The 25,235-nt window shown below is 39.4% G+C and overlaps 1 protein-coding gene across 1 annotated transcript in view; it reads left to right on the forward strand.

The window, feature by feature from the left end:
- DCC (DCC netrin 1 receptor) overlaps window positions 1-25,235 on the forward strand; it is a gene marked incomplete at its 5' end in the record, with an annotated part of 1,185,616 nt that overhangs the window by 1,070,271 nt on the left and 90,110 nt on the right. Inside the window, 2 exons of the mRNA XM_081315662.1 lie at window positions 5,107-5,139; window positions 20,241-20,306. Coding sequence (XP_081171788.1) covers window positions 5,107-5,139; window positions 20,241-20,306 — 99 coding nt within the window. The remainder of the gene's footprint in view (window positions 1-5,106; window positions 5,140-20,240; window positions 20,307-25,235) is intronic.

Consider the following 25,235-nt stretch of genomic DNA (forward strand, 5'->3'; position numbering starts at 1 on the left):
AACCAACTCTCGGATAAGGGGAGCCTTATTAACTACCAATCTGGCATTAAAATACACCAGCCTGAGCTCAGGGGCCTGCTCATCCCCGCTCTCGGGAATATGGGGTAAATCCGGTGGTCGGAGCATACCACCTCTTGAAGATAGCGGGGGGGCGCTCCCGAATATTGATGCGGCCCCCCCGTGCAACCACCTGTTGCCATTCCCAATCGTCGTGGGGATCCGCAACCCCACCCCCCATTCCGGAGACCCGGAGGCGTCTACTATAGTTACTACTATTGAGCAAGGCACTACCTATACTATACCTGGGCATTTGGTTTTTCTTGCCTAAATGTTCAACCTTACTTTTTTCAGCATTGAATTTCATTTTGTTAGATCATGCCCAATGACAGAACTTACATGACAGAACATGCCACAACTTTGCAGGATAATGGTCAATAGGCTGAATCGTGCAAAAGCCAAACCTTCACTTCCAGCCTTCCACTGTGTTTATAGCAGAAAGATTTAAAATCATAGACTCATAAGGGTGGTAGGGACATTAGAGGTCTTCTAGTCCAACCCTCTGCCCAAGGCATGAGATCTTATTACTTCCCAATCTTTGTCCAATCTTTTCTTGAAAACCTCAACAATGATGCACCCACAGCTCTGGTAGACAAGCTCTTCCATTGATTGTTCCATTGTTCTTATTTTCAGAAAATTTCTCTTTAGTTTCTGATTGGATCTCTCTTTAATGAGCTTCTTCTCCTGCCCTCTGATGATTTGGAGAATTAAGTTGACCCTCTCTTCTCTGTGACAGCTCCTCAAGTACTGCAAGATAGTTATCATGTCACACCTCTTCATTAGGCTAGATATACCTAGTTCCCTTAACCATTCTTCATATGGTTTAACCTCCAGACCCCTTATCAACTTAATTGCTCTCCTCTTTACTCTTTCTAGAGCCTCGGCATCTTTTTTGTGTCATGTGACCAAATCTGACACAATATTCCAAGTGTGAAATAACATTTCAGCATACACATTTCTGTTGCAACATTTCCAAGAGCAACTGAACATCGGAAGATGAGTGGCTCCATTCAAGAATGTAGTTAACTAAAAGTATCAGTTCAAAAGAGTAGCCTATGTTCATATCACGCCAGGAAGTAAATCCCTTGTTTTTTCAAATCATTCTTCATGAGACAGTGATAGCTTTCACCTAGATCTAAAATTGGGAATTTGGGAAGAGTCAGACTGATGAGAATTATTCCCTTCTGCTCCAACTGTGGCATAATTTTATTCAAAACTGTCACTTCCAATTTTCACATTAATTTTAATTGCAGACTGGATTCTGTAAGGCAACTGAATATTAAAGGTCCTTAACAGGTGGCTTTGCCAAGGGACAAATTACAATCAACACACTTTCTCTGCCAACCCTTATTAAGAAACTTTTTCACATACATGGGATGAATACTATATGGACATATTTTAGTATTATTTGACATGTATGAATCTTTCTTTAAGTAGAATTGGAACCAGGCCCTGTTTCCGTGGAATCCTAGTCATGTTCCTCTGAAGATAGGTAGAAGCAGCAGGCAATCTTGTTTTATCAAGTTTTCTTATTGCTTAAAGACTTCAGGTAGAAATCTTGATTAGAAGCCCATTGTTTGTTTGTTTTCAGATATATATGATATAGGAAGATGATATAAGGTCAGCATTCTCTAAACATAATGCTAGCTTAGTCTTCACCAAATTGGCATCATTCAGACATGGGTGCAAAAGTAGATAAGATCTTAGAATTCTGTGAATTGTAGTCCTATCACATTTAGAGAGCATCAGATGGGAAATTATGTAGTGCTAAGTACAAGAGGGTCTTTCTGCTGTGGAAGACATGAATTCTTGAGTTGATTTATTAAGAAATTACACTTACGCTAATGGATAAAACTAAATGAAGCTATTAATAAGAAATTAGATCTATTAAGGATGCCTTTTTGAATTGAATATTGCTACGTTGGTGACTTGAATATTATACTGGAAGGTTATTTATTAAGTTAGGTTATAGCTTTAACCTTCCAAGGTTCTGTCTATTTGGTGTAAGCAAGTTTCAAATTTTAGTGGATTGCACTGTGTCATTTCTGGGGCATGAGCCTGCTATTTGACATCCCATTATGTCAGAAATACTTTTATATTGCCTTGGTACAAATATGTTCCCTTTTATTACATCCAATGGTTGTATGGAGGAGGGATATTTCTGTAAAATAGGAAGCTAAAATGGACTTCTGTCTCCATCTCTGCACCTGCCCTGAAAATTTGAAAATGGAGAGTGTTGGAAATATTGTCAGGGCATTGGCATTCATAGAGAAAGTATTCTTACATCTCAGCTAACTCTTCAGTTAGGCCAATTTTAAGAAAATCTGCCAAGTGTTTTTTTTTAATCTTACTTGGGATTCTGGCTGCCACTTCAACAGAGAAAGAGAGATGGAACTGCAGTTAATTGTTATAAATGCCAAAGCAGAATTGAGCCAACCCCCCACCCCCCCAAAGAAAAACCAAAGAAGAAAAACTGCCTGACTATAATGCATGTTTTTCTTTAATAATATAAAAACAATTTCCAAATACTTAGATCTTGAAGGCTTTCCTCAGTAGAACTCAAAAAAAAATGCAATGAAAACAAATTGAGAAAATGGACCCAGAAGCAAACTGGCAACCAATGCAGTTCGAGTGTAACACATTATGTTCTAAGAGGCACATAATTGCCAGTGCCACTACATTCTGCATCTCAAGGTAATAATTTAACAGCTAACCAGCTTGTATAACCCCCATTGATAGGGCTCGCAACTTGGGCGTCCTCCTTGACTCCCGGCTCAATTTTGAAGACCATATAGGAGCCGTGACCAGGGGGGCTTTTGCCCAGGTTTGCCTGGTGCGCCAGTTGCGACCCTACCTGGACTGAGATGCCCTACGCACAGTTACTCATGCGCTCGTGACCTCCCGTTTAGACTACTGCAACGCTCTCTACATGGGGCTGCCCTTGAGGACCACTCGGAGGCTTCAGCTGGTGCAGAATGCAGCCGCACGAGTTGTGATGGGGGTTTCGCGATACTCCCATGTAACACCTCTACTCCGTGAGCTGCATTGGCTTCCGGTTGCCCTCCAGGTGAGATTCAAGGTAATGGTAATGACCTATAAAGCCCTAAATGGCTTGGGTCCGGGATATCTGAGGGAACACCTGCTGCCAGCATCAAGTTCCCTTCGTCCAGTGCGCTTCCACAGGGAGGGTCTTCTCAGGGTGCCGCCGGTAAAAGATTGCCGGTGGGTAACGCCCTGGGGGAGGGCCTTCTCAGTGGGTGCACCTGCCCTCTGGAACCAGCTGCTCGTGGAGCTGAGGACTGCCCACGACCTCCATTCATTCCGCCGGGACCTGAAGACCTGGCTCTTCGAGCTCTCTGGCCCAGGCTGAGAATTTTAATTTTAATTTTAATTTTAATTTTAATTTTAATTTTAATTTTAATTTTAATTATTTTAATTTTAATAATTTTAATTTTAATAATTTTAATTTTAATTTTAATTTTAATTTTAATTTTAATTTTAATTTTAATTTTAATTGGGGTTTTTACTCTTTCAGGGACTGTTATAATCTTTTTAATTGTTTTTAATTTTTGTATTTCTTGTTTTAATTCCCTGTAAACCGCCCTGAGTCCTTCAGGAAAGGGCGGTATACAAATCCAATTAAATAAATAAATAAATAAATAAATAAATAAATAAATAAATAAATAAATAAATAAATAATGTGAGATGTATGATGAAATGATGGGAATGACTCAGCAGGGTCTATGTCCCTTTAAGAGCTGTTTTACAAAAGGGAAGGCTCTGCTGCTGTGTTCTCTCTCTTCTGTTTCCTGCTGTAACTGCTGTGTGTTGGAGCCTGCTATATTAACATGTATATGTATATTGTTCCTGGTGTATGATATTGTAGATAGTGTAAAATAAACCACCATTTAATATAGACCATTGTTTAATGTGTTTACTCCTGGGTTATCTCAGCACAAAAAGACTGTGCATTCTCTGACACTGTACCAGCTGGAGATGGAACAATTCGGAAGTCTGTTTGACACAGTAGGAGCAATCATGAAGATGAGTTAACTTAGCTCTAGGAAGTTCCTGTGAAATGTCCTCTGATTTGGATAGGAACTGAGTGAAGAGAAAAAAGATTAGAAAATCAGGGCCAGTGATAGTGCTTTTCAGAAATTTCTTTGGCACATGGATGCCAAATAGAGATACCATACAGCATTGTTAGGCAAAGTGCCTGGGAAACTTTTTTACTTCTGTCTACTATTTTGAAACAGTATTTCTATAGAGATTCTCAATCATCCACGTCATGGTTGTCCCAAAGGTGCTTTTTTACTTCAGACCTGAAGAAGCTTCCTGGATGAGAAGCAAAACATTTTCATGAAAAAACAAACAAACAAGAAAGTCCAGTTGCCTTTTGGAAAAGCACCTTTGGGTTTTGAAAAATAGGATACTGTTTAGAATTCTATGAGGTTTTGAACTTCAGTTGAGTCATTTTCTACAGTTTAAGAAAGAGTTTGTGGTTGTACTTCAGGACTTCTAGCAATATGTAAAAATCTTAGACATTTAACTAGACCATTCGTAATTAAATCTTTCTTTTGATAATTATTATGAAAAGCCAGTGAGATGCACTTTTTTTGAAAGGGCTTAAAATGTTAACTACTTCAATCAGAACTAGCTTTCAAAACTATTACACCGGAGGATTTTTGTCTAATTATTCAAAGGAACAATCTCTCTTCCATCTCATTTTCACATTTAATTAAGCTTTCCAGATGATACCTCACATCTAAAAGGAAAACAATGTGGATTACTCCCCCATTTAGAAAAGCAACATCTAACTTCATTAGTAATGAGTCACAGATGATCCAAGTCACACTTGTGTTTTCAGTCCCTCAAAATGACTCTGAGAAATGCTAAAATCTCGCCTTTTCTGCCCATCAATCTGCCAAGGAAAAGTGTGAAGTGGCACCATCTTGAAATAAAACTTGGTTAACAGAATTGTTGACTTGATGTGTCAATGTACATCCCAGAAAGTGTCAAAAATCTGACAATATTGTATTTGCTTTGCAGTGGAACATCCTGACAAAATGGCTAATGATCAAGGTAAGATGTTTTTTCGATATATTTTTCCTTTTAAAATCAATGCCAATCCTTACTTTCCCTCCCTTGCGTTCACCTCTTCACCTGACTAGCACACCTGATGAGCAGGCACTGGCATGATAATTAATCTTGTTAATGAAGTTCTGCTCACATGAGGCAACTGTTTTGATGGGAGAGATGTAAATTTCCTGGAGAGGAAATTGTTTTGTCTGTTCTGAAGGACCAATTAAAATGTCAGGCTCCTTTGTATGTTTTCCCCCCTCTCCCTGCTATGGTTTGAATAATTCACATTAAGTATAATTAAGCCCAGCATAATTTCCATAACATACATACTGTTGTGGATGATAGATTGAATTTCTGAAGCATCTTGGTAAGGTACATTCCAGCATTCATACATATGTATACACTTGTGATGGGGGGGGGGAAAGATAATAAACCTCTTTGTCTCTCAATCTGGGAAGCCTTACTTGATAAAACAAGGCAAACTTTAATCAACTTTTTGAGGCATTGTATTGGTCACTTTTCTTAGGCTTTTTTGTAAAATATTTGTTCTTTTTATTGTTATTTCTTCCATTTTATTTTATTTTATTTCGCTTTGGTTTCATGTCACAAGAACCCAGAAATGTGAGTCAGTAGCATTTAGGTCCCCTAACATTTAGCTGAAATTTAGTTCAGCTAAAATTCATTTAGCTGGGGTGGGGGGGGAAAAAACCCTAGGATGCTGTTTTTAAGATTCTGAAAGAAAATTGACTTTCCTAGTCATTTGATTCCACTGATTTAGCTACAGAAAATATCACATACAGTTAATTCCCCAGGTACAGTGAGTTTTCACAAAAACGAATTTATTCAGAAAGGGTACTTACATAAGAAATTTTAAATTGCAACCAAGAAGAGGCGTCTGTAGCCATGTGACTTGGATTTAGTCACTGCTGCAAATGGCCGCCATTTTAACTCGGTGACTTGCCTGTGCTGTTCGGGTTGTTGTTGCTGTTGTTGTTGTTGTTGTTGTTGATGATGATGATGATGATGATGATGATAATGATAATAATAATAATAATAATAATAATAATAATAATAATAAAATAAAAGTTGGAAGGGACCTTGAAGGTCATCTAGTCCAACCTTCTGGTGAGGCAGGAAACCCCATACCATTTCAGATAAATAGCTGTCCAATCTCTTCTTAAAGACTTCCAGTGTTGGAGCATTCACAGCTTCTGGAGGTTATGAATGCAATTTCTTGAAGCCAGCAAAAGGTTGGGTTTTTGTTTTTTTGTTGTTGTTGTTGTTTTGTGGTGGTGGGGGGTGTCCCTGGTCACATGGCCAAACAAGAGCTAGTGATTTTTGTAGCCTGCACCAAGGGAGTGGAGTACTAAAATTGCTTGTGTAAGTATTTTTTTAACTGTTACTCTATAGTGCTTGAAAACTTTGGAAACTGCTCTTCTTTTTAAGTACTGTACATGGCAAACTATTGTGTTTGTAAGTACAGTACTTTGCAAAGATAAACTTTGCTTGTAGAAATGCTAGCCAGCATCCACACAAAGCATTCTATAATGTTGCTTCCTTGCTTTTCGTTTGGAGATTAGCATATATTATTGTAGTTTATAGGTTTTAAATTTAAATTGCCTCCAGAAGTTGTAGGTGCCCATCACTGAAAGCTTTTAAGAAAAGACTGGATAGCATGTATCAGAAATACTCTCTTGTGAGAGCAGTGGGTTAGACTAGATGACCTCAAGGTCTCTTCCATCTGTTACTATTGAAAGCCCACAGTTTTGTAAACCCCTCCCCCATCTCCCTCTAGGTCAGGGGTGTCAAACTGCCAGCCCACGGGCCAGACACATCACGTGGAAGCCGTGCCCACCCCATTGCTGGCAATGGCAAAACAATGCCGATACATTGTGCGATGTCATGTGACGTCGCAAATTTGACATCTCTGCTCTAGGTGGCTGGCTGGAGACTCTTAAGCTAATTAGTGGCAAGTGTTTTTTTTTAAAAAAGCAGACTAATAACAAATAGGTTTTTTTTAAAAAAAAGCAGTTGCAAACAGAGAGTTCTGCAGCCTGCTTGGAGGCAATTTAGTTCCTAAGCCATAGGCTGCGCCAGAAACAGCTGATGGGCGGTTGGCAGCAGTGTGGAAAGCCTCTCGGTTCAGGCAGCGAGCAATTAACAATTAGGAGGAAATAGTCAGATCTTCATTCATTTAACGATCCATTTGATTCAATTAATGTATTTGGTTTTAAAATTTTGTAAAATTGAGTCTGATTCGTTTGACTAATTTTTTGACTTAAAAACCTAATGGGCAGGCTCCATTTAGGTTCGTACCTCGAGGACTAACTGTAATATGAAGTTCATAGCTTAGTTTCAGGTGCTGAAGAATCTAGTGTGGAGAAATGATGTTTATTGAATTCATTCTCATAATATGCAAATTAGGTCTTAGAATAATCCTTTATTTACCTAGTCATATTCTAAAAGTTAAAATATTCTTCCAAAAGCTGCATAGGACACCAAAATCATATTACATTGAGGAAATGCTGCATTGTAGCATCAGATGTATTTATCCGTGAGTAAAATCTGTAGCATGAACAGGGAGAAACAGACTGGGTCTTTCTGCTAAGAAATGTCTTTTATATTCTGACTCCCAAGATCTATCCTTCTCTCTCTAGATTACACAGTACAGTACCAGTGCACTAATGCCAACATTTGCTTTGGATCTAAGAATCTAAGATTCCAACAAATGTAATTTTGAAGTTGATGCTCAATGACCCATATGGAGCCCATAAATCAGTTGACAAAACAACAGTGTGCATAAAACCTTGACAAATGTTATATTCATGCACACATGATCAGCAATCCCAGAGGTGACAATAGAGCTTTTGACTGATGTGGCAGGACAAGACAAGCTCACTTCTCTGTAACACATTGTCTGTGTTTCAGAACCTTATCTAGAAGTTTCTCTTGATTTGCATATGTATTAAAATACCATTATTATTATTATTATTATTATTATTATTATTATTATTATTATTATTATTATTTTTAAAAAACCAACAACACATATCTTGGGTCATTTTCTGAACCTGACCCAAGCCCAATGGTATAATTTTATGGCTAAATGTTTCCTGGAAGTCAGGAATATATATTGAATCCCATTATAAAAGCCAAATTCGAAGCAAAGAATCTTGATACCTTCAAATATAATTCTCCAAAATGAAATCTCAGTGAATAGACCAAATAAACCCATACAAACTTTTTTTTTTGCTAGAGTTTGCAATTCCATTTCCAGAATTACACAAGTAAGACGGAAAACTTCCCATTGTCTCACTATAAGGTAAAGGTAAAGGTTCCCCCGCACATGCGTGCTAGTCGTTTCCGACTCTAGGGGCCGGTGCTCATCTCCGTTTCAAAGCCGAAGAGCCAGCGCTTGTCCGAGGACGTCTCCGTGGTCATGTGGCCGGCATGACTAGATGCCAGAGGCGCACGGAATGCTGTTACCTTCCCACCGTAGTGGTCCCTATTTTTCTACTTGCATTTTTACGTGCTTTCAAACTGCTAGGTTGGCAGAAGCTGGGACGAGTAACAGGAGCTCACTCTGCTACACGGCACTCGGGATTTGACCCGCCAAACTGCTGACCTTCTGATCGACAAGCTCAGCGTCCTAACCCACTGAGCCACCGCGTCCCGTCTCACTATAGACTCGCTCAAAATATTCCGAGCTATTTAAAAAGTAAAATTGGAAAACATATGTGTTTTTTAAAAAAAAAAACAACCACTTTTCCAACCCAAAGATCGTTAGGGATAGAACAACTTTCCCCAAACCATCAAGGTCTTCAAATGAAAGGAGACAGAAAAGGGAGATTAGGTCTTCCACTTTCCCCTTTTCTCACAATACTTTAACTGATTATGTCCCATTCAATCATAATTGATTCGTAGTGACCAAATTTTCTAGAGGATGAGCTGCCCCCAACCTGGTCCTTCACATTTTCCAATGGTACACCACTGCTGGTGCAATGGATTTCATCCACCCTGCTTCTGGTTGTGCTCTTCATTGCTTTCTTTCCATCTTTCCTAGCATTACAACCTTCTCCAAAGAGTTAGACCTTGGCATAATATGCCCAGATAGGGTCATTTGAGCCTCATTATTTGGGTCTTGAGTGAGAACTCTGGGTTGGCTTCTCATAATTGGAGTGCTAATAAAAGAAAAGGGAGAAAGAAGGGGGTCATTCCAGAATAGTGGAGGGAGGGAGGGAGGGAGGGAGGAGACAGAGAGAGAGAGAGAGAGATAGAGAGAGAGAGAGAGAGAGAGAGAGAGAGAGAGAGACTGGCTGGTGCCAATGTCACCCAGCCTGGTTTCCATGCCTATAGTGGAACTAGAACTCACCACCTCCTGGTGATTGACCCAAAGCCACCCAGCTGACTTTCATGCCTAAGGCGGGACCCTCACAGTCTCCTGGTTTTTACTCTGGGAGTGGGGGGAGAGGTGTAAAATAGCTATGTTCCCCAACTCAGATTTTAATCCGTGCCTAAAACTAATTAAGAAACTTTATCAGGCTAAATTTAAATCCACCTGCATCTTTGGTTAGAGAATTTCACAGTAGACTCCACCAAACACTATTGTTTAATTTCAGTGTATCACTTTGTTTAAGGCTGTTTTTTTCTAATAAGAAAATTGTTTAAGTAAAAACAAAAAAAAACCACTGTTAATTTATAATCCACAATTTCTACTATATATGCATACTGTGTATACAGAACACACAGAGACACACAAAGAGATGTATAAACAAGGACTTAGCTTGGGCTTCTACCACTTCTGTCAATCTGTGTTTGCCAAATATTCATGATTAAAAAAAATTGTCAATGTTAGTACCTTTTATAAATAGAATACCAATCTACTGTACAGTATTTGCTCTGACTACACATGTTAGAACACAAAATAGGTACCATTTTCCTTCCATCAATGTAGCACTTTTGAGTAAATATAAAACAGATCAAAGGCAAGGATTTTCTATTATTTGGGTGTCAGTAGAGATAATTTTCCTGTCTACGCGCTACCACCATAAGAAACTGAAATTTGAAAAGCAAAATGATAAAAGAACAAGAGAAAGTGCTTGAAAGCTAGAGATGCATTTATTGTGCACTTATTTTTGTTGCATAAAACTGTTGCTTTGGTAAGTGATGTTCAGTGCCAGATTGGTTAAATTAAGATTTAAAGAGATGTGGATAGCTCAGCTTTTGCAAGGGAAAGTGTATATTGTAAAATTACATAGCATTTTGGAAGAAGTATGTGGTGCTTTTTTCTGAATTTGATACAATTTTGACTGAGAAAAGCAAACACTTCAGATAAAAGGATGGGGGGGTGAGGTGTTACCCCCCGTTGATAGGGCTCGCAACTTGGGCGTCCTCCTGGACTCACGGCTCAACTTTGAAGATCATATAGGAGCCGTGACCAGGGGGGGCTTTTGCCCAGGTTCGCCTGGTGCACTAGTTGCAGCCCTATCTGGACCAAGATGCCCTAGGCACAGTCACCCATGCACTCGTGGCCTCCCGGCTAGACTACTGCAACGCTCTCTACATGGGGCTGCTCTTGAGGACCACTCGGAGACTTCAACTGGTGCAGAATGCAGCCACGTGAGTTGTGATGGGAGTTCCCCGATACTCCCGTGTAACACCTCTTCTCCGCGAGCTGCATTGGCTTCCGGTTGCCTTCCGAGTTACATTCAAGGTGCTGGTGATGACCTATAAAGCCCTAAATGGCATGGGTCCGGATTATCTCAGGGAACACCTGCTGCCGGCATCAACTTACCATTGTCCTGTGCGCTCCCACAGGGAGGGCCTTCTTAGGGTACCGCCGGTAAAGGATTGCCGGTGGGTGACTCCCAGAGGGCAGGTGACACCTGCCCTCTGGAACCAACTTCCGATGAAACTTAGGACTGCCTCCGACCTCCACTCATTCCGCAGGGACCTGAGAACTTGGCTCTTTGAGCTGTCAGGCCTAGACTGAGGGGTTTTAATTGGGTTTAATGTTATAACTTTTAAAATTTTGGGCTCTAATATAATTAACTGTTTTAAATTTTTTAACTTTTGTATGGTAGGATTTTAAGTCCTACGGGAATAGGGCGGTATATAAGTTAAATAAAATAAATAAATAAAAGGTATAGATTTTTTAAAACAGTTCAAAGACCATATTGTAATTTGGTAGACTAAGAAAGCCTGAAAGATATTATTCTATTATAGTGTTTTTCAAACTTGGCAACTTTAAGAGGTGTGGATCTTCATTCCCAGTTGACCAGGTAGTTCTGAGAGTTGAAATGCACACATGCTAGAGTTATCAAGTTTGAAAAACACTATCCTAGTCAATGGTTATCCCAAAGGTGCTTTTTCACAAAGCAACTGGAATGTTCTTGTTTTTCTTTGAAGATGTTTCACTTCTCATCCAAGAAACTACTTCAGCTCTGACTGGATGGTGGGGAATGGAAGGATTTATACTCCTGGCAGACAGCTGGTCGTTTTCATTCTTTTAGAGAGTTGTTGCAGCCACCTGGAGGTTTATTTGTGTCCTCAAGATCACCTGAGTAATACAAATGGGTGTGGAGTAGTGGTGGGATTCAGCCAGCTTGCACCACTTTGGCAAAACCGGTAGCTAATTTTTTTGTTGCCCAGGCCCACAATGGACTTCTGGAAGTGGCATCGACACAGAGAACCAGTTGTTCACATATTTGAATCCCACCACTGGTGTGGAGCCTTATTAGAACTGCTGAAAGGACTGAGTTGTAGACTGGAGATAGATGATGTTGTATCCCTCTCCCTCTGTTGAGAGAGGGCTGTTCAGTATTAACATAGATGCCCTGTTTGACTTGTTTCAAACCAGGGTTTGATCCCTGTTTATGTAAAGTAGTTTGTCCTGCCATTTTTTATATATAGTGTTCTCTTTAGTAATTCCTTCATTTAGGTATGGTTTTCTGTATGTTTGTTTGTCTGGAGTAAATCCATGCTTATCTGGTTGTAGGTTGCTGGAGATGTGTTCTCATCTTTTTATTTCCTTCTTAGTTTTCATATTGTCTCTTTGAATGGTGTGTAAATGTGGCCTGTGTGTAAATGTGTCTGTTAATAGCTGATTTGTCTGAATGCCAAGTGTCTAGGAATTCTGTAACATTTTTTTTGAGTTTTTGTTGTGTCTTCTTACTACTTGTTGGTGTACATGGATTTGCTCTGCTAGTGTTCTGCCTGTCTGTCCTATATGGTGACTGTTACAGTCATTACAATGTATGTTGCAGATGACTTCAGTTTTTATTTCTTGGGCTGCTGGGTCTTTTGGTTTATTTAAGATGTTTTGAAGGGCTTTAGCCTATTTCTGTGTTATGATATGTTGTGTTGCTTGTATCTGAGATTTTTTGATGTGTGGTAGTATATTCTTTTCATAGCTTTTATTGTTTGAGTGATCAAGTGGTTTTTTTGATAAAGTTTGCATGGGTATCCATTTTGTTGGAAGATAGCAATAGCAATAGCACTTAGACTTATATACCACTTCACAGTGCTCTACAGCCCTCTCTAAGCAGTTTACAGAGTCAGCATCTTGCCTCCAGCTATCTGGGTCCTCATTTTACTGACCTCAGAAGGATGGAAAGCTGAGTCAACCTTGTGCCAGTGAGAACTGAACTGCTGAACTGCTGGCAATCAGCAAAAGTAGCCTGCAGTATTGCATTCTAACCACTGTGCCACCACACAGATATTATATAGGCAGTATAAATATGAATATTCTGAGTCTGAATATGATCTGAATATGGTAGTAGCCTTGACTGAGTGGTGCAGTGGCCTAGAGGTGAAGAATCTTGCCTCCCACTCAGAAGGTTGAGAGTTCAGTCCTAGGCAGTGACAGATGTTTCTCTATCAGGGTGCAAAGAGAAAATATCTGCTGCTAACTCTGTGTAGGTGTCAGGAAGGGGATCTGGCCAGTAAATACTCAGGTCCACTCAGTCACCCCACCCAGAAGCAAGAGATTATAGGATTGTAAAAAGAAAAAGAAATGGTTAGTAGATCTGATTCAGCCACAGAGATATTAGTCTATAAAAATAATACCAATGTTTATAGCATTGACTTTATTATACGGTTGCATTAAAATAACCTTGCAAGTCTGAAAGCACATCTTTTCCCCTTCACCTTTACAGTGCAAGAAATCAGAGATGGCCCTTCTGAAACACTTGCCAAGCAGACTCAACTGCCACTTATCTGACCATTGTTTACTTTGTGGTTCTTCTCAAGGTCATTCCCAGATACCATGACATCCGATCACCATGTCTCTTCCGTTTGTATCCTCTATCACAGAGAGCTAAGGAATTAGCCACTGTAGTACAATATTCTGTAAAAATTTCCTGCCTTTCAGCCTGTTTTATGGCTACTAGCTTTGTAAAGAAAAAAAGAGTGTATGTCATTTCATTTTGATAGATATTTGGGGCAAATACTCAAAGCCCAAGAGATTGTGTGCTTTCTAAGCTGAACGATCCTAATAGCTTTCCCCCTCCCCCTCCCCACCCTGGTTTCATGTCGTTTAAGCAGAAATTTACACAAAACCTCAGTCCACTATTGCAAAACCTTAGCTGAAAAATAAGCGTGCAGACAAGATCGGAGAGGGAGCACTTTTATAGAAACTTTTCAGAAACAAGCCTATGTTCAAAAGGATTGGTATCAGTATCAAAATGGGATGGATAGCTTTGCATTTCTTTTAAAACAATCTCAAAAAGACACCCACGCAAAGACATACACAAGGCTTATTCCCTTTGTTTTTAGAGCTCATTAGCCCTGCCCAACTACGGATGATGATTCTAGGACACAGGTGTTTGTCTGGCAAATTCAGGTGGCATAAAATCTATCAGGACATAGAACACACTACCTTCCAACCCACCCACCCCCAACAGTTTCATCAAATTGCTATTAGAAGCAATCCGCCATCCCAACCTCCAAGCAAAGGACTGGGTTCCAATTGCTCATCAATTCCTGAACAAGAATTGGCATGGTCCATCTGACAGGTCACTAGCTGCTGGATGTTGACTGCATTGAATCTCATTAATAAATGTCTGAGTGAACAGAGAAACAGAAGTTGAAGATTTTTTTTCTCTCTCTCTAGTTGTTATTTTCTATTTCTATTTGCTTTTGTACTAAAACAGGACAATTCATCCTTTGTCTTCCTTGGACTACAGCAAGCGTGTTGCTCCTTGGTAACATGAAGCACAGAGCTGTTGCTGTTCAAAGTTGCTTGGCTGCAAATCAGAAAATGTCTGCTCTATCTTGTCACAATGCTTCCACTCAGCTGGTGGTGGCATCTCTGCAAATTACTTCTTTTCTTCTAATTCCAGCATTCACCCACGCGCTTTGCTCTACGCTGGAGGCCTCTTTGCCACCAAAAAAGGGAGAGAGAGAAAAAAGCCAAAAGCAAAAAAACAAAAGCAAACCAGAACAAACAAAGCAAAACTTTCGTTCCTGATGTTTCCTTTGTCCCGTTTCTGTGCATGTATGTGTGTGTAGAGGAAGAGTGTTAAATGAAATACAGTGTAGTACAATGCAGAGGTATTCAGATGGATTTCAAAGCTGTTTTTAAAGAAAGCAGCACATTTTCTTCTGATTTGGGTATCTACAATAAACACAGAGATGACAGAGAGTGAGTGAGAATTTAAAAAAAAAAAAGAAAAAGAAAGAAAGCTTATTTGTCTCCTCACCCCAAAAGCTGCCACCCCCGTGTCTGATTTTTATGAAACAGATGAAAATGTAACATCTTCAGAGCTTAGGAATTTGAAAGGTTTCCTGCAGTTGGAATGCACAGCAGGCTCTAGAGATAATAGAACATAATCGGCCATCATTCTTACTGTTTTGTTTTAAAAAAAAACCCAACAACAACCCCCAAAGAGCCAGAAGATTCAGGCCTTTTGCAGCTATTAGGATTATGTAAAGGGATGCGGTGGCTCAGTGGGTTAGGACGCTGAGCTTGTCGATCAGAAGGTCGGAAGTTTGGCAGGTCAAATCCCGAGTGCCGCGTAACAGAGTGAGCGCCTGTTACTTGTCCCAGCTTCTGCCAACCTAGCAGTTCGAAAGCACGTAAAAATGCAAGTAGAAAAATAGGGACCACTGTGTTGGGAAGGTAACAGCATTCCGTGCGCCTTTGGCGTCTAGTCATGCCAGCCACATGACCACGGAGACGTCCTCGGACAAGCGCTGGCTCTTTGGCTTTGAAACGGAGATGATCACCGGCCCCTAGAGTTGGAAACGACTAGCACGCATGTGCGGGGGAACCTTTACCTTTACCTTTAGGATTATGTAATCTTTGGTGGGAAGGGAGTAAACATTAATCGTGATTAGTATTTTTAGATTAATCATAATAACTGTCCCTTTTCATAAACATGATGAAGTTTTAAAATAATTAAGTGTTTTCACTTTCTGGGACAGGTCAGTAGATAGATGATAGATATACAGGTAGATGATAGTTTAGCAAATAGGGACTAGTAAAAAAGTATCATCTACCTGATATGGTGATGGCTACAATCCCAAGAATGGGTAAATCCTCAACTATAATTGAATGTTCAGAATATCTGTCACTAATTTTAGGACTACTAAAGTCTTAACTATGGAAATATAGTTCATATGGAGATTGAGAGATATTGTATGACTTAGGATTTGGAAAAAAGAAATATTTCTATCAGACCATTTGTCAGCCAGTCATTATATACCAATGACTGATTAGAGGCAGGACTGATTTATAACTCCCATGAAAAAAGAAAGTACGCCAATACTTATCAGTTTCTCAATTCCACCAATATAAGATAGGTTGGGGATAGTTTTTCAGCCTCTTATTCAGTAATATTCATGCACAAGTCTTAGCAAGTAACTGGAGGGGAAGGAGTGGCAGAAGCTGAGGGTCAAAGCAAAAGAGGGTTCAGCCTAGAAACTCTACGTAGCCACAAGCGAACTAAGTCCAATCCCCCCCAAGGTTCAGTTGACCTCTAACTCCATCAGGTGCTAGCCATTAGTTTAGTAATACATCAGTTTAATCATACCTTCATCTGTGGACCTGGCCTTAGAGGACTATCTCATAACAATATTCAGCAGGTATATGTCTTTTTTCATTTAATATGCCTTGAAAAAGATGACATCTGCAGACTGTAGACTGTAGCATAAATCAGTTGACAGCCAATGCAACTCCACAAAGCTGATGTTACATGCTTCCAATGTCAGGAGCCAGGCAGCACATGGTCTTCTGCATCTGGGGCCAATTGAAGTTGCCTGATAGCCTTTAAGGGTAGCCCTAAATAGAACTCATTAGTGTAGTTCAGGGGTCTTCAAACTTGGCAACTTTAAGACGTATGGACTTCAACTCCCAGAATTCCTCAAAAAGGAGTCACTTAATTCAATCAGTCCTCAACAGATCCAGTCATGCATATTAGTAAACAATACAATCTAGATGTGTTGCAGAAGTAATTAAACTCAATAAAATTATCCATTTTAGATAACTAGTCCTCTAAGAAAAAATAAATCATGTATTGACAATAATAGTCAAGCTTCACTATTGCATATAATAAATGTGTTTATATATACATTGAATTATTGAATTTATTAATTTTTATTTAGTTATTTCCAATCCATTTCTTTTATCTAGTGAGATTGTTCTGGATTTGATTTCTGTCTACATTATGTTTGCAGAATCCCCACAATCTACAAGGAAATTTTCTCCTTTAAAGAGAGGATAAAAATGAGGAGGTTTATTTGTCAAGACTTCTGTTAACAAATTCATGCTGACTTGATAATCTTTTTTTTAAAGGTGCTTACAGTTTGATCACTTCTTCTGATGATTATGGGTAGTTTGAAAAGAATGGAAAGAAAACATGTATCCAGTCTATTTTTAAATCGAAGTTAAATGCAAGTTAAATGCAAGTTAAAATGAGCCATTATTCCTTGAGATTTCTGGTTTGGAAATTAAAGAGGCAATTTCATCCATGCTGAATTCAAAGCAAAAAAATGGTCAAAATAAGGTAGAAATGGGATAATATTTGCCCTATGTATTCATATAGATTGTTCATACATAAAATAATGTTGAAACATTGCAAGGGATAGAGGTACTAAACAAAATATTACTTTAGCCTGCATGCGTAAAACAAAAAGAAAATAAAGGGTGAGAGACACATTGGGTTTGTGACTATGAAAATGGCCTGTTTGCTCTCCAGTCCTAATGATTATGACTCAATATTGTGCAACTTTACAGAGGATCAAATGCCAATGACTCTGCAATTAACTTGACTGAGAAGTTGATTATGCTGAAAGCTCCTATGATGATAATGACTTTGCATTCCTAATTGTGCCTTTTGTGCCAGAGCACTTCATACATTGACAGGCAAAAGCATTTAAGAGAAATAATTTCAGGTGTACAGAAGCTGGAAGCACTTCTTCTAATGAAAAAAAAAATCAACTCCTCAATTTAACGTCCTCTCTCTCAAGCGTGTGACAGGTTCTCCAACAAGTTATAAGCGATTGCCCAATTTGTTTCATGAATTTCCAGGATAATGTGGGCATGGCACAGGATTGCCCTGTGACCATTTATTATGAGACTTTCATATTTTTCTAGTTATCTAAGATCTTCCATCTGTTGTGAAATGTGCATTGTGGCTTCACTCTTTTATCTGGCTTTCTAGCCCCAATTATTGAAGCCAGCATGAATGAACCCCACCGTGCTAGAGAAGATAGGGGAGATAATGTGGAAGGTAGAGAAGTAATTTGGAAACCTTTTGGTGCGTTTGTTGGATTCTTTTACTAAGAAAAAAAAATGATTAGTATAATATACTTTGAATAAGCTGGCAAAAATGAACTGACAGGAGGGGATGACTCTGGAGTGAAAAGCAGACTGATAACATAAAGCAGGCCTAGAAGTTTGAACAGGATCACTTGATGAGCATAATAAAGAATAAATGTTTATGTCAGCTAGTTTTAGCATCAGGAAGGGAGGACCGAGAAAGAACCTTCTTTAGATATGCTGAAATTTGAAGGGACCAGAAGGGTCTCCATAGTAAGGTCACCTACCCTCATCTGAAATAGCATTCCTGGTACGGAACTTGTACACTAATTTATATTACTGTACCTTTGTAATGCATTACATCCTCTTGAAAGGCCATATAACCTTAAATTTGTACGCTCCCTAGGTCTTTAGCACTTCCCTGCCCAGGAGCCCAGCGATCACTGTAATTTCTGCATGCCAACAAACTCTATGTTGCTGCAATATTATCAGATGCTTTTGTTTCCTATTTAGGAATAGAATGGAAGAGGAAGAGGAAGAGGCTAGAATAGAATAGAATATCCCAGGTTATCTCTTCTTAAAATATTTCTGATAATAGTTGTAATTACTGAGCACTCTGTACTTTGCACTCAACTTAATCCCTGAGGTTTCACCTTTAGCAAATGTGTGATACACCTTATACATTATCTCCCTTGCATAAGCTTTCAGTGTACATACAAACATCAGAGTAATTTAATCATAAGATACTAATAGGAGAAGGTAGCAGGAAAGGTGAGAAGGATAATAGTAATCCAGCCCTGCCACAGCACATGAGTAAATAACCTTAGACATAAGACAGTGCTATTGGAATTATGTGTTCAGAAGACTGAGGGCGCGAGGGAATAATCTGTCTCTGTGTCTAGTTGTTTTGGCATGCAATGGCCTAAAGCAGCATCCTGAGCGGAGGAGTTGAAACAGCTTATGTCCAGGATGTGAGAGGTCTATAGATATTTTCTCAGCCCTCTTTCTTGCTCGTGCAGTATACAGGTCCTCACTGAAAGGCAGGCAGGTTGCAGTTGTTTTTTTCTGCAGTCCTAACTATCCATTGAAGTCTGTAACTGTCCTGTTTGGTTGATGTACCAAACCAGACAGTTATAGAAGTGAGTGGGCATTTTTTCCCCACAAGAAATTATTTGGGGAAGATAGCTTTTTATTCTTCTGTAGTTCTGGACATGGCTGGTATCTGTTAATCTCCATTCTCAAGAGACAAGCAAAGACATTTTTATGCTGGAGGTAAAGCATGAGATGATAAGAGTTGGCTCTTTTTCAGTACCACCTACTGTATGTGGTGAAATAACCCATCAAAAGTGTGGATATCTTTAATCACACTTGCTGAATCATTTTCCCTAAATCCTTGAAAGTAACAAGGCTGTTTGGGTGCATTGCTGAGTCTAAAGTTATTATGGATATTCAGAGATAGGTGAGAGAAAGAGTGTTTAGCATGGTGGTGAAAGCTTTTCAGATTCTGCAATTATAAGAAATCAAGTCATTTTGTATCATTTTTACCATACTTGAAATATTCAGTTGTCCGTCTGTCTGTCCGTCTGTCCGTCCGTCCATCCATCTGTCCATCTGTCCATCCATCTATTCTATCTGTCTGTCTGTCTACCTACCTTCCTACTTACCTACCTACCTACCTACCTACTTGGGCTTATACATTGCTCCAATCAAAAAGAACTCTTGAATATCTTGTATTTCCCCTTTGCTAAGAAGATTAAAAAAAACAGGGCCACCAAAATATCCATTAGCAATTACTGCTGAAAGTTTCCGCATCAGAGGAACGAACTTTTCAATCATCAGTGCTGGTTGTCACCAAGTGCAGGAGACATTTGAAACTCTACACAGTCCTCTTCTGTGTGTGTGCCAGAGAACTAAGCATCTACGTACTATGGGAAACAGGCACTTGATAGAATAATACAGTTACATGGACTAGAAATGAAATGTTAAAACTGAAATTATGAGAAAACGTGAACCACTGCAAAAGGAGTACAAATCACACGGTGTTGGTCCTGGAAAGTGTGCACACTTCTGCTATCAGATCTGTCATCTTTTGAGAACAAATTTTCTGATTGGAGCCACATTCTTCTCCTATTTTGTCACTTTAAACTAGCAACCCTTGATTGCAAAGGAAAGATGGAGTCAAAGCCCTCCAAGATTTTATTTTAGAAAGTCTGCTTTCACATTGACATGCAAGTTGCCTTCTCTAACAATATCGACTGGCTTAAGCATCCCACTGATACCCTTTCAAGCTCTGGACTCAGCTGGCTATTCAGTTCTGATTTTTTTTTTTCCTTTTTCTCAGGTCGTCATGGAGATGGAGCCTATTGGCCTGTTGACACTAATTTGATTGACAGGAGCAGCCTCAATGGTAAATATGACTAATGCCAAATCCTTCCCTTTTGATCGTCATTGGTTAATTCTGTTTGATGTGTGTGATCCCTATATTTTTTTTACCTTTTCTTCTCTTCCATTTCATCTTGGTGTCCCCTAAATGAGGCCAGTTTCAACTTTGGGAAGTCCTCAAGTAAATTGGCATAGAAATTTCTCTTAAATGTTAGAGTATGGGTTGACTTCATGGTTGAAATGGGCATGGAGATGATTTTAATTGGTTCAGAGCTTAACTGAGTGGGCCCAATGGCTCAGTGGTTAAAGATAACAGAATAACAGAGATGGAAGGGACCTTGGAGATCTTCTAGTCCACCCCCACGGGCCAGCAGTTTGACACCCCTGCTCTACCCACTATCCATTTGTGAGCTATGCTGTCTCTTATTTGATCATTCACTTGACAGCATCTCTTTACCCAGTCTCCCAAGGTCTTTTCCCCATACCACTGCATCATCATCATCATCATCATCATCATCATCATCATCATCATCATGTTGGAAGGGTCCTTGGAGGTCATCTAGTCCAACCCCCTGCTCAGGGAGGAAACCCTATACCATTCCAGACAAATGGCTGTCCAGTCTCTTTTTAAAACCCTCCAGTGATGGAGCACCTACAACCTCTGGAGGCAAGTCATTCCACTGATTAATTGTTCTGACAGGAAATTTTATTTTAGTTCCAGGTTGCTTCTCTCCTTGATTAGTTCCCATCCATTGCTCCTTGTCCTGCCTTCAGGTGCTTTGGAGAATAGCTTGACTCCCTCTTCTTTGTGGCAACCCCTGAGATATTGGAAGACTGTTATCATGTCCCTCCTAGTCCTTCTTTTCATTAAACTAGACATAAGCACTTCCTGCAATTGCTCTTCGTATGTTTAACTTCCAGTCCCCTACTCAAATTTTGGACTCCATTGTGGTCGTACATCAAGAACTACCTGACCCAACATACATACTCAACATGAGCAGGGCCCCAGCATCAACTCTTACGGTGAGCTGGTCAGCTGGAAAGCCAACAATCTGGGTTCAAGACCCGAGCGCCACGCAACCTAGTGGTTCAAAAGCATGCAAATGCGAGTAGATTAATAGATACCACTTCAGTGGGAAGGTAACATCATTCTGTGTGCCTTTGGCATTTAGCCATGCTAGCCACATGACCACGGAAAATGACTTCCGTCAACATTGGCTCCCTTGGCCAACAAATGGAGATAGGCATCATGCTCTAAGAGTCGGACATGATGTGACAGGAAAATCTTTACCTTCAGAGCTTAACTACAGCACACTCACTTAAAGCCAAGAGGCATAGTCCTATTTACTGAACTTCTTAAAAGGGTTTTACCAACATAGTTTATAACAGTGGTTCCCAAACTTTTCTATATCATGCACCCCTAGAACACTTCTGATATATTCTCGCACACCTTACAAAAGTTCAAAATAACAGCAACTAATTATGCATATACTCTATAATGTTGAAAACCCAAGTTTTCACACACCCCTGGAATATTGTCTCGCAGCCCCTGGTTGGGAACCCCTGGCTTACAATATATTACTTTTACTGATTTTTCTTTTCTTTCTTTTTCATTTTTCCTTTCATTCTATTTTTCTGTTGTTTTTTTCATTTCCTTTACAAGATTATCTACATCTATTTTTGGAACAATGCCATATAGTGGTGCTATCAATATTAATATCCGGTTTATGATTTTTAAGCATTTTAAGAGATTTTGAGTTTCTTAAACGTAACATAATGAACTTAGTTCTATACATTTCTATATGATAGATAGATAATCTTTATTGTCATTTTTTTTTTACTGGGGGCACAACGGTACACATCAAAAATGAAATTTAGTTGCCCGCTCTCAAAGTGAAACACATACATGACACACACCTAAAACATACTATAAACAACATATGTATACACCCACACCCCTACATATTACATAACAATAAAATATTAAATACTGTCCATCTTGAATATCTCATGGAAGGAGGAAGTCTCAGAGTTCACAAGGTTATATTAATGATAAGCATTGCTTATTTACTGATATCAGCTGTGTCCCTTTTTGTTTAATTTTCCTTTTACATAGTTATCTACTCTGTTCCTTTAAATGTTTCAATAAATAAATTATAGCACAACACAACACACCCAAAAAGCAAGTGTACTGAATTGCCACTGTCTATATGGATGAATCATGTGTTTGTGTGATTGCTAAATGTTGGAAGTCGTGGTCCCATCATATAGGGTAGTAAAACTTTGGGTAACCATGTCCTGCTACATTATTTTCTGGCAAAATAGAACACAGATTGGGCTTCTCATTGCCACACCAATGGTAACTTTCTAATCAGGCTGTATATTTATGATTACAGTGGTTTGTAGAATGACTAAGCCTCTGATCTTCGCTTCATTTTACTTAGGGTCATTCAGAATTCCAGCCATCTTAGACAAGTCAATACAACGTAGTTCCTTCTGTACATTCACAAGGGCTTCCTTGGTGATTTGCGCTCAGATAACATTTTGTATAGGTAACATAGCTGACAGGAATGTTGATTCAGCCAACAACTTGCTGCTGTTTGCAGGGTAAAAGAAACAAGTAAAGTTGGTGATTTGGAATACTGTTTTGTATGTTCTTAATTAAGAAGATTTTGGCTTGATAGCCAGGGCATACAAATTATTTGAAGTAGCATGCAACATTTCCCTAAAAAATAATTGTTTAGTAGTTGTTTTGGATACTGCTCACTAGAATGCTGTTTATTAGAATATGGAGATATTTCATGGAGACTCAGCCCATTCTTTCACAAGAATGTCTATCAAAAGTTATCTTAATGAAAAACTTTCAAAACAGATTTTTAGATGAAAAAGACTTTGGCGACTCAATAGTCAATTATTGGCCTAATCAAGGCTTCTGTAAACTACAAAGAGCTTTACTTGATCGAGAGTTTCATATAGTTACAGATAATCAGGAAAGCTCAAAGGGATACAAATGGTGAGACATCTCCCCATATGTTATGGTCAGGTGACCAATATGATCTTCTGAATTCCAAATTAATATAAAGTATTCTTGCATAGAGTATCCTTAGTTCAATGAGGCTTCCATTTAATAAAATTCCTGGAGAATGCTGTGTAAAATAGCAACTAGAAATTATAAAATGACAAAAATTCAGATAATTTAACAAAAGTAAAATGCATTTGATGTAACATTCTTATTTTATATTTTAAGGGTCCTAATGGAAATTTAGTTTTAATTAATCCTGAACCATGAAAGAAACTCTCCTATGGTTTTCAAAAGATTAATATAATGTAATAATTACTAACTTTGTTCAAACAGGCTATCGTTTCACCATTCTCTGACTAATGGGAATTTTGAATTTTCAAACTATTGAATGTTGTTGTTAGTTGCGAAGTCGTGTCCGACCCATCGCGACCCTATGGACAATGTTCCTCCAGGCCTTCCTGTCCTCTACCATCTTCTGGAGTCCATCTAAGCTCACGCCTACTGCTTCAATGACTCCATCCAGCCACCTCATTCTCTGTCGTCCCCTTCTTCTATTGCCCTCAATCTTTCCCAGCATTAGGCTCTTCTCCAGTGAGTCCTTCCTTCTCATTAGGTGGCCAAAGTATTTGAGTTTTAGCTTCAGGATCTGGCCTTCTAAAGAGCAGTCAGGATTGATCTCCTCTAGGACTGACCGGTTTGATCGCCTTGCAGTCCAAGGGACTTGCAGGAGTCTTCTCCAGCACCATAGTTCAAAGGCCTCAATTCTTTGGCGCTCAGCCTTTCTTATGGTCCAGCTTTCACTGCCATACATTGCAACTGGGAAGACCATAGCCTTGACTATACGCACTTTTGTTGACAAGGTGATGTCTCTGCTTTTTAGTGTGCTGTCTAGATTTGTCATGGCTTTCCTCCCGAGCAGCAAGCGTCTTTTAATTTCTTGGCTACAGTCCCCATCTGCAGTGATCTTGGAGCCCAGGAAAATAAAATCTGTCACTACCTCCATTTCTTCCCCATATATTTGCCAGGAATTGAGAGGGCCAGATGCCATGATCTTGGTTTTCTTAATGTTTAGTTTCAACCCAAGTTTTGCACTCTCCTTCTTCACCCGCAACAAGAGGCTCTTTAGTTCTTCTTCACTTTCTGCCATTAGAGTGGTATCATCTGCATATCTTAGGTTGTTGATGTTTCTTCCGGCAATCTTAATTCCAACTTTTGATTCATCTAGCCCTGCCTTTCTCATAATGTGCTCTGCATATAAGTTAAATAGGCAAGGCGACAGTATACAGCCTTGCCGGACTCCTTTCCCAATTTTGAACCAATCAGTGGTTCCGTGTCCAGTTCTCACTGTTGCTTCTTGGCCCGCATATAGATTTCTCAAGAGACAAATAAGATGGTCTGGTATGCCCATCTCTTTAAGGACTTGCCAGAGTTTGTTATGATTACACACAATCAAAGGCTTTAGCATAGTCAATGAAGCAGAAGTAGATGTTTTTCTGGAACTCTCTAGCTTTCTCCATGATCCAGCGTATGTTAGCAATTTGATCTCTAGTTCCTCTGCCTCTTTGAAATCCTGCCTGTACTTCTGGTAGTTCTCGATCCACATACTGCTGGAGTCTAGCTTGTAGAATTTTAAGCATAACTTTACTAGCATGAGAAATGAGTGCAATGGTGCGATAGTTTGAACATTCTTTGGCACTGCCTTTCTTTGGAATTGGAATGTAAACTGATCTTTTCCAATCCTGTGGCCACTGTTGAGTTTTCCAAATTTGCTGGCAAATTGAGTGTAGCACTTTTACTGCATCGTCTTTTAAGATTTTGAATAGCTCAGCTGGAATACTGTCACCTCCACTAGCTTTGTTGTTGCTCAGCTTTTCTAAGGCCCACTTCACTTCACATTCTAGGATGTCTGGCTCGAGGTCAGTGACCACCTCA

Source organism: Vipera berus (assembly GCF_964194415.1).
Source record: "Vipera berus genome assembly, chromosome: 2".
Classification (NCBI taxonomy): domain Eukaryota; kingdom Metazoa; phylum Chordata; class Lepidosauria; order Squamata; family Viperidae; genus Vipera; species Vipera berus.